Source organism: Aulostomus chinensis, chromosome 7 (genome assembly GCF_037954235.1).
Source record: "Aulostomus chinensis isolate RoL2024-O1b breed Wild chromosome 7, RoL_Achi_v1.0, whole genome shotgun sequence".
NCBI lineage: Eukaryota > Metazoa > Chordata > Actinopteri > Syngnathiformes > Aulostomidae > Aulostomus > Aulostomus chinensis.
The window spans coordinates 14,006,277-14,020,514 of NC_141326.1; the positions used below are offsets into that span (position 1 = coordinate 14,006,277).

General features: G+C 44.2%; 2 protein-coding genes across 2 annotated transcripts; both read right to left on the reverse strand.

Moving 5' to 3' along the window:
* Positions 1 to 321: 321 nt before the first annotated feature.
* slc10a3 (solute carrier family 10 member 3) lies at positions 322 to 2,790 on the reverse strand. Its single transcript, XM_086207742.1, has one exon. The coding sequence runs from the start codon at positions 2,312 to 2,314 to the stop codon at positions 899 to 901; it is 1,416 nt and encodes a 471-aa protein (XP_086063868.1). The 5' UTR covers positions 2,315 to 2,790; the 3' UTR covers positions 322 to 898.
* Positions 2,791 to 5,937: 3,147 nt separating this feature from the next.
* chmp1a (charged multivesicular body protein 1A) lies at positions 5,938 to 13,903 on the reverse strand. Its single transcript, XM_086208591.1, has 7 exons — positions 13,783 to 13,903; positions 11,455 to 11,474; positions 11,285 to 11,362; positions 10,275 to 10,421; positions 9,999 to 10,127; positions 9,706 to 9,899; positions 5,938 to 7,367 (listed from the first exon to the last, which is right to left on the reverse strand). Exons 1-7 carry the CDS (start codon positions 13,787 to 13,789, stop codon positions 7,346 to 7,348), a joined length of 597 nt encoding a protein of 198 aa, XP_086064717.1. The 5' UTR covers positions 13,790 to 13,903; the 3' UTR covers positions 5,938 to 7,345.
* Positions 13,904 to 14,238: the final 335 nt, after the last annotated feature.

Consider the following 14,238-nt stretch of genomic DNA (forward strand, 5'->3'; position numbering starts at 1 on the left):
TAGCTACTTATGAATGCGGCTTCACATTACGTAACCGTGACAAGTCAATGTATAAATGGCCTCATGCCATCGCCAGCACCGAACTGTCTCATTTCAGGACAAAGGACGGGAGAAGTAAAGTTTGAATCTAGAAATATGAAGTTCGAGGACTCGAAATATTTCACAACTTCACTGAAAGTGTAAATACACAAACGCAGTACAGTGTAGTTTTTATCTTGAACACGTCTGTGTCAAAGTAAAACCAAACAGTGAATGCAAACAAATGTAGGTGTTCTCTGCAGCTCTCACAGACACATTCCTTCTTGCCTCACACACACACACACACCCCAGAGTGCTTTGACAAGGTTTTTATTCCAACGTCTCCTTTGTAATATTCAAGTACATGGATTAAGAGATCCAGGAAACACAATCAGTAGCAAATACTTTCAAAACATCATTATGAATCACAAACAATCCCACTTGACCGCTGAAATTCTCCCCCTGGGCTAAGACACATCGTCTTGTAAACAGGATACAAATCAATCTTTGCTTTATGATTACAAAAAGTAATCTGGTAGAAAAATATCTTTTCTTTGATAGGTTTTTCTCTTTTTAGGAATATTTACATTAAGTCGCTCACAGTATAATCTGATTTTTAAAAAGTACATACACAAAAACAAACACAGAGAGAGATCTCGGAAGGGGGGGGGTAGAAGGCCTTTGGTTTCCATGAAAAAAATATGATAACGACAACTAAAAGATACACAAAATGTTTGTTCACTGTCCTGTGTACAACAACAGTGATGACTGGATTGTGATTGTAGGGCGTCCTGTACCAAGACTGTGGAACCACAGCTTCTCCACAGGGTTTCAGAGGGTTCATTCTTCAAAAAGTTCAGAACAAAAAGTGCAGCTACAATCAGGCGTCACTCCTGGGGTCGGAGGACCCGCACAACCTTCGGTGGGCAAAGTACGCCAGGACCATGAGCAGCATCTCCGAAGTGCTGCTGAGGGCCACGATGAAGGGTGCCTGGGATGCAAAGTCGGCCTCCACCCGACGGAAGGAAAGCTGCATGACAGCGAGCGCCAGCAGGCTGTTCTGGACTCCCACTTCAATGCTGACTGTCTTCCTCTGTGGTGGAGCCAGACCTGCCAGCTTAGCCAGAACAGCACCGACCACCAGCCCCAGCAAAGGCACCGTAACCCCAACAGCCACAATCTGGGGCCTGACGTTGGCCAGGATGGATGCACCCATTTGGTAGGCCATGAAGATGCCCCCCACGATGAGCACAAGACTGAAGGGGCGTATGAGTGCCAGCAGGACCCGTGTGAGGGCAGGCAGGCGCAGCTTGACCAGCATGCCCAGAGAGATGGGGATGGCGATGAACAGTAGAGTACCGAGGATCTTCACGAATGGCACGTGTAGGGCAGCGTGAACACCCAGCAGCCGACCATACAGGGCTGAGGACAGAGGCATGGCTGCCGCCGCCACCACAGTGGAGACCAGGGTCATGGAGATAGCCAGGGTTACGTCTCCACCCAGCAGCAGGCTGTAGAGGTAGCCGCCCCCGCCACCCGGGGCAGAGCAGGTGATCACCAGGCCCAGGGACAGTGCTTTGGGCAGTGACGCCAGCTGGGACACGCAGTAAGCATAAAATGGCATTACAAGGAACTGACCCAGCACCCCGAGGAGCAGAGGCATGGGGTTCTTCAGCAGCCCCCTCAGCACCTCCACCTCTACCTTGCACCCGAAGGCACACTTGTTGACAAAGATGAGGGGCAGCAAGGCAAATAGCACAGGGTTCTCAGAGAAGTGGGACAGGCCACCCGACTGGATGAGTCGAGCAGCTGGGTCATCGTTCCCAGGCGCCACTCTAATGGAGTAATCCGTTCTCTCCTCGATCAGAACCGGAACAGAGTCCTGATCCAGATCCAGCAACTGGATCTGTAGCTGGGCTTTGCCTGGAAAACCGGAGCGGATACTGATGATGTAGCTCCTGGCTGGTCCTGCGTGGCCACTGTCCGTTACATTAAGGATGGCGAGAACCTCTGGGTCCGAGGAGCGGACTTTAACCGTCTGCTTCCAGCTCTGGCGGCCCTTCCTGCTGGTCGCGGCGCTCCGGTACTGGCTGAAGATTACAATCACGCCGTTGGTGTTTTCGGGAAACTCAAATTCCTGCGAGGACCCGTCACCGATGATGATATACCTGCTGCTGCTGTCGGCCGTCACATTGGTGTGACTGCTGCCGTCGATAGTCTGGTTTCCGGTGGCCCACGCCCGGTCCGCTCCGCCGGTAATAAGGAAGAGACAGCAGAATGTAAATAGCGTCCTCATCGTATTGACTGACAGGGGCGGAGGGGCGCAGCAGAGAAACGCTTCTCCCCGCCGGCAGCCTCCCCGGACGGTTATACCGCCACCCCGCTACCCCAAGACGGCGAACTTCTCATTGTTGTCTCCGGTATTCAACAACAGCCGGCTCCACATCTCGTCTGGTTCCCATTTTCTCGCTGCTTTTAAACCGGAACCTAAACATCACCCCGCCCTGTCCTGTCCAAACCCAGCTGTCCAGCAGCAGCCAGCGGTACACAGGAAACCCTCACACGGCCCTCCTCCGACGGCTCCCCGCGGCTCTAGTCGATGCTAAAATGTCCGCGTCTACCAGACAAAAAGACTCCACGTCTCCGGTCTTTGCCGTCTCCTTCCTGTGTCATGAAGACAGTAAGCATCGTAGATAACGTTTGCGTGCTGCTCGGAGTCGTTGAGGTACAGTTAACCACGCCACATATTCCGCTTCCTGTTGGGATTTTCAAAATAAACCACTCCTGACCATTGGGGGACATAGTATGGCTTTATATTGGCGTCCAGAAATTCCCTGTCAGATAAAAACGATGTGTATTAAGTTTAATTCAGGTACAAATTTACACAACACTTAAACATGAAATCCCTCTGCTGATTACTGAATTTTATCTTACAAAATTTAACGTAGAGATCAACTGAAATTGCTTTTTTTAAGTAAGTAAAGGAGGCTCATAAACAATGCATGCGGCCAATATTTGATAGCCAGTAGCAGTAAATGTTACAATTTCAGTGCCAAAACGTAGAGAAATACAACCCCCAACACAAGGCTGCCTTTCAATTGATGTGTTTAATGGAATATTTCTTTATGACCAAAACATTCTTGCAAAGCTCCACATTGCAAGACCCTTAACCCCTTAACCCTGACTAATCCAGAAGAGCTTTCAGGCGTGGAGTTAAAACTGCGAGACCGTGATCAGGACTCTCCTCAGTGAAACTAACCTTGAATAAACAAAAGTTAAAAATTGGCTTTAAGCGCAAACCTTTATAGTCTAGTTTCCTATCTCACTCTTTGATCCAAACTGACACAAAGTCACAGAAATTTATAAAGAATGTAAAAAAAAACCCAGTTCATTCTAAATTCTGTATGAGATCTGAAATTTCATCATATAAACAATTACACACTAAATGTGAAAAAGAGCAAAACAAATGATTTCTGATAAACTGGGAAAGTTGAAAATCAGTTTTGTTCTACACCTTTTAAATTAAAAAGCCTGTGCATTTAATTATATTGTCATCTATTTCTAGCTTTACAATGCCTCTCATATGTTTGATCAGAGCATTTTTTTCTCTCATACAAATCCAAAGTCGTTCCACCATTGTAGAAGTTTCCGTGTGACCTGTCGCATGCCTTTAATTTTCAAGCTAAATCCCATCACTTCCTGTCTCAGTTTGCGTAACTTTGCCTACTTTGACGTAAAACTCCATTAATCCAATCGAAACGGCCCTAAGCGTCAACTCAGGCCGTCTCTCAGCCAATGACAAAGGTGCTCTCATGGGAGAGGAAACACCGTGATTTGTATTCATTGGGGGGGGTGGGGGGGGGGGTGTTAGTCAGGGATTACCCAGCCATCACAAACACAAACATGGAGACATGTAAATCATTTACTAATGTGAAGTAATGGAGTTCTTAAATTCAGGAACACCGAACCATCAGTCCACCTCTTCACCACCAAATTCTTGAAATTCCGTGGCTCCTCTCTGTTGCCCACTAATCCAGACTTTCACCTCGGCTCTCTGTGTTGTAATCTCTGTGGTGTCTTGTGACACAGATCCATTGTGCTTGTGGATGAAAAATCGACACAGACACACTCCATCAGCTCTGGTTTCACGTTCCAGCCTGCTGCCAAGTCGCTGATTTGTCACCGACCAACAGAAACACCCATCCCAGCAATGTTGGATTAAAGGTGATCTCAATTCTGTTAAAAAAAAAAACTAATAAAAAAAAAAAAAACTCTGGCTGTCAGTCTCTTTTTTTTCTCCAATTATAATAATAACCTGCTCCTGCTGGGGGGTCACTGACATATTTAAAAGCCATTTTCAATCATAACCTGGAGTTTGCTGTCACGGTGGAGGTTCATTCAGGTCGGCGGATGGCTATTTCTCAGCGCCACTGAGGTTTATCCTGTCCTGGGACGGCTTGTTCATCATCCATTGTTATTTCATGAGTTGTGTGCCCTCCTTCTGTCACCACGGCTGAGTCAAAGCTTTCAGAAAAAAAGAAAAGGCAAGGGGAGTCCTCAGTGGAAACACGTCAACACATCCTGCTGGGGTGATGGCTGTGGCCTCTGCTTTGACATTTCACGGAGCGACAGCCGGTTGTTGTGGAGCTGCCAGGCACGCACTATTCCCTGCATGGCATTTGTGCTACACCAGTCCTCCAGGCTTTCTAATAATTTAGCCTACACACACAGTTACCTTTTTTTTTCTTTCTCCTCCCAATCAAACACAGGCAGCAGGGAAATAGGCACTTTGTCCTGTATTTACGTAAGTGAGGTATTCCAGAAATTTTCCCTGTGAGATATAACGAAGCGTGAAGTCGAAGAACACAACAGCTTCTTCTCGCTTTGGTGTTTGTACAAACTTCATCTGTATAAATATTCATGAACTCTGAGCAGCAATCTGCCTCGCGTTGGGAATGAGATCACGGGCAGCCGTGAGGATTAATCCGGGGCCGTTGTCCTGAAACGCAGCAATCCACACAATGTTTTACTTTGGATCCCATGGAAACAACGTATCAGAGCCAAGTCCCCGAGAGCCTGAACTCACCCCACTATTAAACTAATTTTAGAGTTTTAAAAGCAACAAAATGAATCAATTCTCCAGAGGAAAATGAGAACACGTCATACAAGACAACGACAGACGGGAGGAATGACGAGTGAAACTAAAGATTTCTAACAAAAGCAGAGAATTGTCCTTACTATATATTCCGCTCGTGAATTCCCATTAAACCGACTACAGTGTGGTATTATAACCATTAAGCTGGGCTTCCTGCATCCCAGTCCCTGAATATAATAGGCAATAACCCAATATACATGTTACAGTTTAAATGATTTGACTAAAATTCCCAGCCTCGTGCGTATGGACTGGCTTGTTTTGTGAAAGTATGAATAAGTCTTTCTTTTTTATGCCTGTACACCAGGAACAGCTGCTGAAGTTCTCAGGTCGTCGGCCCAACCCAGTCTCGTTCATACAAGACCTCTGGAACGCCTCGTGAAAACTTCTTCAAATTTTGCACAAACATCCACTAGGACCCCAGGATGACATGAAAAAAAAATTTTGGTGCTCAAAGGTCAAGGGTCATCTCACATGATCACATTTACATTGTTTTCAGTACATTTAGCAAATAAGCTTTAATTTATATGATGGTGCTGCGTTGACTGTTGTGAGGATAAAGTATTACTAAGAGTATTAGCTCATCAAAAAAAAGGTTTCTTACCACTTCCTACTCCACAACAGCTATCATCCCACCACCAAACAGCAAGGAGCTACAATCCAAAAGTGTGATTTCTCGCACACACGTATATTTAGAGCCTGTTCACCTGCATTTAGAAGTCTGCAATCAACACACACACACACATACACACCACTGATACCACATAAAAGATGGAAAGGATTTATTCACACAAGATAAATATTCAAAACAAAAGTGCGGCAAAGTCTGTTCAACTTTTGAGTACAAACAAACTTTTCTTGTGTTAAAATGGTCAAAAACCCGGAGACGTAACGTCAAGTATGAAGCTGCTGGAGTCTGGCTGCTCTGCCTGCCCTCTAAGAAGCCTGGAACTCAGCCAGAGCTCGCAAATGAAGAGCCGGGATCTCAAAAAGAACCAAACGCAATATCAACCTGTTTTCTGCTCACTGAGAACACATTCTGAGGTTATTCTCCTCTTTAAACATCACCTGGCACATCCTCTGCGTTGTGTCTGATGTGATGTCTTTACTTCCTGAAACTGGGGATCAGGATCAGGATTTATTTTTTTTGGGTGGGGTGGGGTGGCGGTGGGGGTGGGGGGGGGCCTTGAGTACGTCAAACCCAACCAAACCGGAGGCAATTTCCAAGCTCCGGAATAAAAGAGATAACGTATGTTGACCTGCGATCATCAAAGTTTGCTTTCAAGTGCACTTGGCTGACAATATCTCAGTCTGGTCTGGCGGGACAGGAACAGAGGATTCCTGGCTCTGATCAATGTCTGTTGAGTCTGCTGCGGTTCGCTCTCTAAACTACTGTCCTTCAGGCACTGGCGCGGGAAGCACCTAGGCAAGCACCTGCATCCCGAATAAGGCGTTCAAAGCAAGAATACAGGCAGAGGTATTGATCGACAACAAATAAGGAAAACATAAATAATTCATTGGGACTGTAAGGAAAAGGTCCGGGGATTGTCTATCGTTGTATACAGTGAGATAATGATGTCATAAAGTGTTTTATAACTTGACACAGTCTTCAATGTCAGTATTGTCTGACTGAAAACAGCCCGAGCCCCAAAAAAATCAAAAGAGTACATACACCCCCCCAACCCCCGAACACAGCAAGAGCAAGAAATCCCCCTCCCCGTTCATAATCACAAGAACTGTGTGTTAAATCTGATTATACATTATACAGCCTGTTTCTTTCTGTACAAAGGGCAGAACCAAGGAGCGCGTGACTTGAGGTCTGGAGGAGAAAATGGACAAAAAAAGAAAAAGGACGGAAACACGGAAAAATAGAAAGGTAAAATGAGATACAGTGGGGAATTAGAGGGGAAGGTAGAAAAAGGAGTAGGGATTGATCGAGGTGGGAAGGTGAACCAGAGAGACGTGTGGTTGTGTGTGTGTGTGTGTGTGTGTGTGTGCGTGCATGTATTTATAGAGCTGGGGGGGGGGGGGGTGTCTGGTAATCAATATGCTCTTTAAGTCCTCCCAGTAGGAACAGTTCAATACAAACACACACAGCTCCTGTCGCGGCCATCGAGCTCGTCTGCTTCCATACAACAGCTGTACGCACCGCCGCCCCTCCTGGAGGAAAAGGTCTCAGTTCCGCAGAGCAGCCAACCTGCAAACATGTCAGAAAAATATAGGAGAGTTGGAGTTTTTGCCAGAGATCAAATTCTGACACAGGATGACATTCCACAGCCGTCTGTGTCACCAGCTTATAACCTTGGAATAGTTTTTAAAGTTGTTGTAAGAAGAAAAAATGACAAATAAAAAGAGCAACATTGAACTGCCCCTCCTTCTCCTGGGGGTTGCAGCTTAAATGAGATGAAAATTCTCCTAAAAGTGACAGTGACTAACTTGATATCATGAAAACTCTTGATAATACCTGCTTTAAACATAGAAACACTTGGACACGTTTGTGATGAATCCTATTTTGTGGATGACAAAATACTTGGACATGTAAATCCCTGCAGCAAGGTGAGAGGTTCCCCTTCCCTCCTCCAACACGTTTCCCCGACAGGAACCTGTCAAAGCAGCAGGTAACAGCGCTGCCTCCGTACTTTCACACCTGCTAAATGAGGAAGTGACAGGTGAGCATGTGGAAGCCAGCTGGTGCCTGTTGTGTCTTCATTATATTTGCTATGATGCAACAGCACCACCAATAACAAAGCGGCGCACGTCTATTTTAAGCATCCTGGGGGACATAGACGACAATAAATATTTTCCTTTTCAATCGATCTGTTGGTCAATTTTGATTAAAATGAAACGTAAAGAAGAAATGATAAAAAAAGGCCTTTCTAATGAATGTCATCCAACCTAATGACCCCTCACAGAAACACATTCCACATACTGTGATATAAAAGATAAAAGTCACAAATCCAACCATTTGGTACCAGGGAATGTTTGACTTGTCTGCTTGATAACTGACTGAAACATTCAGAAAGACAAAGTGAAAGAGTGGCCGTCTGGCAACCCAAGGGTCGCTGGAACAATCCTCACTTCCCCTGGTGACCATGTCCAAGTATGCTTGAGCAAGACACTGAACTCTTGAACTAAAATGCAAAGTGGAAACCATCTCGGAGGAGTTGTGCACTTTATGAGGAGGTTGATGCTGAGGACCAGGAAAATATAGTATAAAACTACGAATAATATAATGTTATAATAATATATATAATAATAGTAGAATACGAATTTGGATTGGACTGTAAGAAAAGAAGGATTGGAACGTGTGCTCCTCTGCCCCAAACCCAAACACGGCAATCTTACCAGCTACTGCAGGACATCTGCCCCCATTGTTTATCCCCCAGGAGAATTCCAGCCGCGTTGGTGACGCAAAATTGCACGTACCCCCCCGCCCCCCATCCTCCTCCCTTTCCCCCCCACTCCATCCTGCCTCTGCCCTCGCCACCTCCCCCTGGTGGCAGCGCCTAGACCTTGGCTGCAGCCTACCCTCTCCCAGGCTCGGTGACACAGCGCACGCTGGGACGCCTCTGGCTCACTCTGCCTCAGTTTGGGAAATGGACTGCTCAAGTTCAGCGTACATACACATTCAAATGTATATGTGCTGTTTGTATACTTCTGATGTGTGCCATTATTATGTTCAACCAGTAATAATTGTGATTATTTTCTTGATATCTGTATGAGCCAATGGGTGTGTAACTCATCTCACCCTCGGCTCCCTTGGTTACAAATTAATTCCTTGGTATCCTTGGTTGGAAGCCCTGATTGATCCTGATGGCCCTGCGATGGGCTGGTGGACCCGTCCAGGGTGAGCCCCGCCTCTCGCCCAATGTCAGCTAGGAAAAACTCCACCACCACCCCCCCACCACCACCACCCCCACCGCAACCCTTCACAGGATAAGTGTATAGAAAATGGATGGATGGATGAATGGATAGACGATGTATAATCCTGTAATATGTTGCACTGTAAGTTCTCATAGAGACAACAGCAAAACAAAGTAAAGCTGGCTGGCCTGTCAACACTTAGCAAACATTTGAGGTGAAGATGTTGAAAATGAGGCTGCACGGTGGTGCAGTGGTCAGCACTGTCGCCTCACAGCAAGAAGGTTCCGGGTTTGAGTCCCGGCTCCAGCACAGGATCTTTCTGTGTGAGTCTGCATGTTCTCCCTGTTCCTGTGTGGGTTCTCTCTGGTACTCCAGCTTCCTCCCACAGTCCAAAGACATCAAGAGGGGACGAGGCTGATTGATACTCTAAATTGACCGTAGGTGTGACTGTGAGTGTGAATGGAATATGCTCCAGCCCCCCCGCAACCCTTAACAGGATAAGTGGAAGAAAATGGATGGATGGATGGATGTAGAAAATGCTGGAGTTGCTTCCGCATGAAAATGCCACCCACACCCACACCAACACACACACACACCAACACATTTCAATTCTGTAACTCTTGTCACATGATTGTGTGTTGTGGGACTCTCTCTCATAACATCTGTCTTACCGTCTGGAAAGTTGCTCCTCCTTGTCCTGGCTCCGTGAGCTCTCTGCACCCACCGAGGTGGCTCCTGCAGGCAGCTGGTTCAGCTGGTCCATCACCTCCAGGCCGCTCTCTTCTGCTATTTGGTGGATCAAGTCATCCACCTGCTCCTGAGGGGTGGTCAGTGTCATGGCGGAGCTCATGGAGTCCTCCATCACCTGATGTTATCACGGAACGGGGAAAAAAACACCAGATGAATGAATTGAGACATCATTGATACAGAAGTCTTGAACACAGCCAGAGTGCAGGCTGCTTACCGAGGTGTGGACGTCCAGGTTCTGGACTTGAGTTTCGAACTTGTCCATAACAGCAGAGACCTTTTGGAGATCCATGGAGTTCAGAGCTTTGTCCAGGGCCTTGGTCACCTGGCCCATGTTTTTGGTCACCTGGTGGGGTGAAAAAAAAAATTCTATGATGGAAGTGTCTGTCTCCTTCTAGAAAGACAACCGTGTGATAATGAAGGTAGGATGTAGTAGGGAAACAGTTTTTTTAATAATCCAGATCCAATCATCGACAACTGGATCTGAACTTACTGCCTTCATGGTGGTAGCAGTCTGGACTTTAGAGGCCACCGCGTCCACCCGAGACGCCATGCGCAGCCAGTTCAAGCCTTCATTCTTTTTCCGGATGGAGTTCTCTGCGTAAACTCTGGCACGTTCCACATCTTTCTGCTGCAGAGCCTGATGACAAGATGAAGACACAGGAAAAACCCAAGAGTTTAATAAGCACCCTCTTTGTGTGTATATATAATTTTGCTACAAGGCGGGTATCTGTGCTCACTTTGGCAGTATTAGGTACAGCCAGCTTAACTAACCCAAAATCATAATCCAGAAGACCTTGTTAAAAAGTAATGTTTTATACAAGTGTGTGTGTGTGCATGTGCGTGTGTGTGTGTGTGTGTGAATCTGATCAAACAAACATTTTTATTTTCCTCCGCTCTCAAAACCCAGTACCTACAACCCGCAAAACAAAACATGTTCATTCCACCGCATTTCAGAATGCATGTGAGCTGCTCCATGGAACATGAAGAGTGGGGACTCATGACTCAGCATGGAAATATCTTAGACCAATGAGATAATGAGGGTTGGGCCGGCTATGCTTGAGAAACATTGTTCCATGAGACGAGTCATCTGAGGCTCTCCAAAAAAGAAAACAGACAGCAGATGCCTGCATGGCAAAATAAACATTTCCCTCTAAAAATCAAAGCCATTAATTGCACCACACAGAGCAACAGAGGCAGTCTCTTAAATCCTGGAGCTGTAACGCCCCTTATTGGCTAACATTCAAAACTGCAGGTGACATCTGAAGAGTAGAAATTACTGCTCTAAACATTGTGGTTTCTTTCAATTCCAACTTATTGTTCAACTTAAATGTCATTAAACTAAGTACTAACTCATGAAGAACTTAAAAAAGAACAACAACAACAACCTTTTTCAAAGGAATCTCTTCTGCTAACAAGTTCCCCTTCCCCTCGTCTCTACACTCGCATGATCAAAAACACCAAACCCAAACCAGAAGTGTCCAGTTTTGTTGATTTGCTCACCTTCTTGACCTTGGCCTGCTCCTTTACAGCATCCTTTTCTGCCTTTTTGGCCAGTCTTTCAAGCTGCTTGGAGGTGAACTGCAAACCGACAACAAAGTTACGTACAAAATGACTGCTGCATTTTACTCATGTTATCGAAATGAAGCTTGAATGTTTGACTGGATACGTACCTTCAGCTGGAATAGTGTGTCTGTTGAAAGGCAAAGAGACAGAATTAGGATTATGGATGAACACATCCGACCCAACTTTGTGGAGCACGTTGTAAATCTGTTAATGAAATGTGCTTGTTTGAATTAGGTTGATTATTTTTATGAATTTCTATTTGATTTGTTCATTTAGGGCAGTGAACGCACCACATTATCAACACTGCCCACCGCTTTTTTTTTTTTTTTTTAAATGGGTAATAGATGATTATGCAGGCCCTTGCTGTCTTTCTTTCTCTAGAACAACATTAGCTGAACCAGACTCCTAACAGCTGGGAGCAGACAGTCAGGCTCTCCGGAACAGAATCAATCTCCAGTTCACACAGTTGATATTTCAACTGAGTATATGAGCATTACAGGTCGTATCGAATTTTTAAAATGCAAGCCAACGAAAAGCAAGAGGCAATTTTATTTAAGTGGAACTACAGAAGCACTGAACTGCACCGATACCAGGAATTACCTGACACTGCTGAAGCTTTACATGAGCTAAATGTTGACATTCGTTTTTCTACCAAACTAAGCAGAGAGTGAATTCTAGCCAAAAATCATTTACAGTAAAAAGGATTGAATAATGGCCATTGAGGGTGAGAAGAATAATCACAGGAAGTCGGACCAGTGTCATTGTTGAAATGGAAGCTGACTGTTGTTTTTGAAAATATGCAGGGGTCAGTTATTGATCAATCTTCAGTTTTTCAATTTTGATATATTTTTTCAGCTCCAATCAGATTCCAGTACACAACTGCAGATACCAGATCACCTTCTTCATTAATATGATCAATATTATTGGTTTTTGTTATCTTTATATTTCAGGTGACATCAGGACAATGTAGTAAACCATATGGCACTTAGTTGTTTTTTTTACTGCAGTGAGCATACAAATATACACATATCCTTTAAATCTAAATGTATTCCAGGCAAATTTATTTGAACTGTGTATGCATCGGTGTTGAGGCCCATGTTACGCATCTATAATGTGAGTTAGCGAATGGAATCTGTATCTGTATGTGGACCACTATCATTTCGATGTCCTATCTGGGAAAAAAGTCAGCTGATATGTGAATAATGTCAGTTTCAGTATCGTCTTCCAATATTCCTCAACCAATATCTCATCTCTAAGAGTTACCATTTCATTTTATTTTGAATCGTTGATGGGTCTATTATGGGGAATGAGGACAAATCACATTTCCCAAATTAAAGTCAGATTAACACTTTCACTTATCGTTTGCCCCCCCCCCCCCCCCCCCATAACAAAATTAAGGGTATGTTCACAATTTCAGGTTCCTAACAACACAGAAGCACCACAAAGAGACCATGGGCTCTGATCGAGGTCACAAGTAGGGTGATTTTCCAGGAGCCATGAAGCAAAGTTCTACAGCTGGGGAACTTCAAAGAGTGAGGCAGGCCTCCAAACAGAGGGAGCCTATCCTCGAATTGAGGTGAAAGGAAATTAGTCAAAAGGGCATCATGTTGAACAGCCTGAATATCTGTGATTTTTGTCAAAGATATGTGATACAAACTGAGTAGTTTTGAGGGGACAGTTACTTTTATCTTAATTTCCAAGAGTCAGAAACAAATAAATCACTCAGAACAGACCATTTTCATGCATTTGGTGTACTTTGAAATTATGATAAATAGCATATTTGGCTACCCTGACTAGTCCACACCCTACTGATTGTTTATGGGGATATTTGATGGATAATTTCTTCTTAATGTGTTAAAATAGAAACTGCATAAATGATCTAATAACTGAAGCAAAGTTTGGAACTTTCGAAATTTTTGTGTCGCAAAGCCATAGAGAGTTGAAATGCTATTAAACACACACCAATAACATGAAACAGACAACAAAATATAGTTCAAATCAATAGTAGTAAATAAATAGTGTAAATAAATGGTACAATTCCAAAACTGGTGGTACATAGTCCAGGTATTTTATGTCTTCCCGCAAACCTAGGGAGTTGTCCGGGTTAAACAGATCTACATTTGAGAAGGAAACACACGGATCAAGTTCGGAATATCGTTAGACATTCCTAATACAGCTGTCATTTAATAAGAAAATACAGTGCGGGCAGTGGTTATGACAATATATTTTTTCGAAGCCAAGACCGAATAATAGATAAGTCTGGCGACCAGTCAGCCACGATATGCGAATGAACAGGTTTGACAGCAAGCTAATGGCTACACCGACTACCAAGCTAACATCCACCCGAGCTAACAAGCTAAAATCTGTTATTCGTAAGTAGATGTAGGTAGTAAAATTAAGAAAGTAGGTTGTTTAGTTATTACATGACGACTCACCATCCATGTCAAGACGAATATGTTTCTCACTACTACAGGAAAATGATTTTTTAGCTGCCGAACAAACTAGCCTGGATATGTTTTGATCCAACCGTACTTCCTGATGCAGAGATGACGTAATCGCAACTCTTCTTCGTTTTCTTCTTCGTTTCTTCGTTTTCTGGTTCAGATAAAACATCGTCATCTACCGTCCATTACTGCCAGAACTCCACGAACCCAAAATTACCTTCAGACAGACTTCAGCATCTATTTTCCTTTTACTTTGTTTTTTTTACTCTACATTTTTGTACAACATAACATATCTTGATGAAAAAATGTGATCTATCACAAATGGTGTTAAAAATGTAGTTATTTCATGTTTATTCTTGGCATGTATTTCATACATTGTAATTTGTTTAAATTGACTAACAGATTTGTTGAGGCAGATTTATTGCGATTATGACTTTTGAACACTGT

Excerpts from the sequence above, each read along its gene's own strand:
- slc10a3 (XM_086207742.1), bottom strand. The coding sequence starts at position 2,314 with ATGAGGACGCTATTTACATTCTGCTGTCTCTTCCTTATTACCGGCGGA.
- chmp1a (XM_086208591.1), bottom strand. Across the intron at positions 11,363-11,454 it reads ACACACTATTCCAGCTGAAG|TTCACCTCCAAGCAGCTTGA; the intron begins GTACGTATCCAG and ends GTCGGTTTGCAG. Across the intron at positions 10,422-11,284 it reads AGCAGGCCAAGGTCAAGAAG|GCTCTGCAGCAGAAAGATGT; the intron begins GTGAGCAAATCA and ends TCTTGTCATCAG.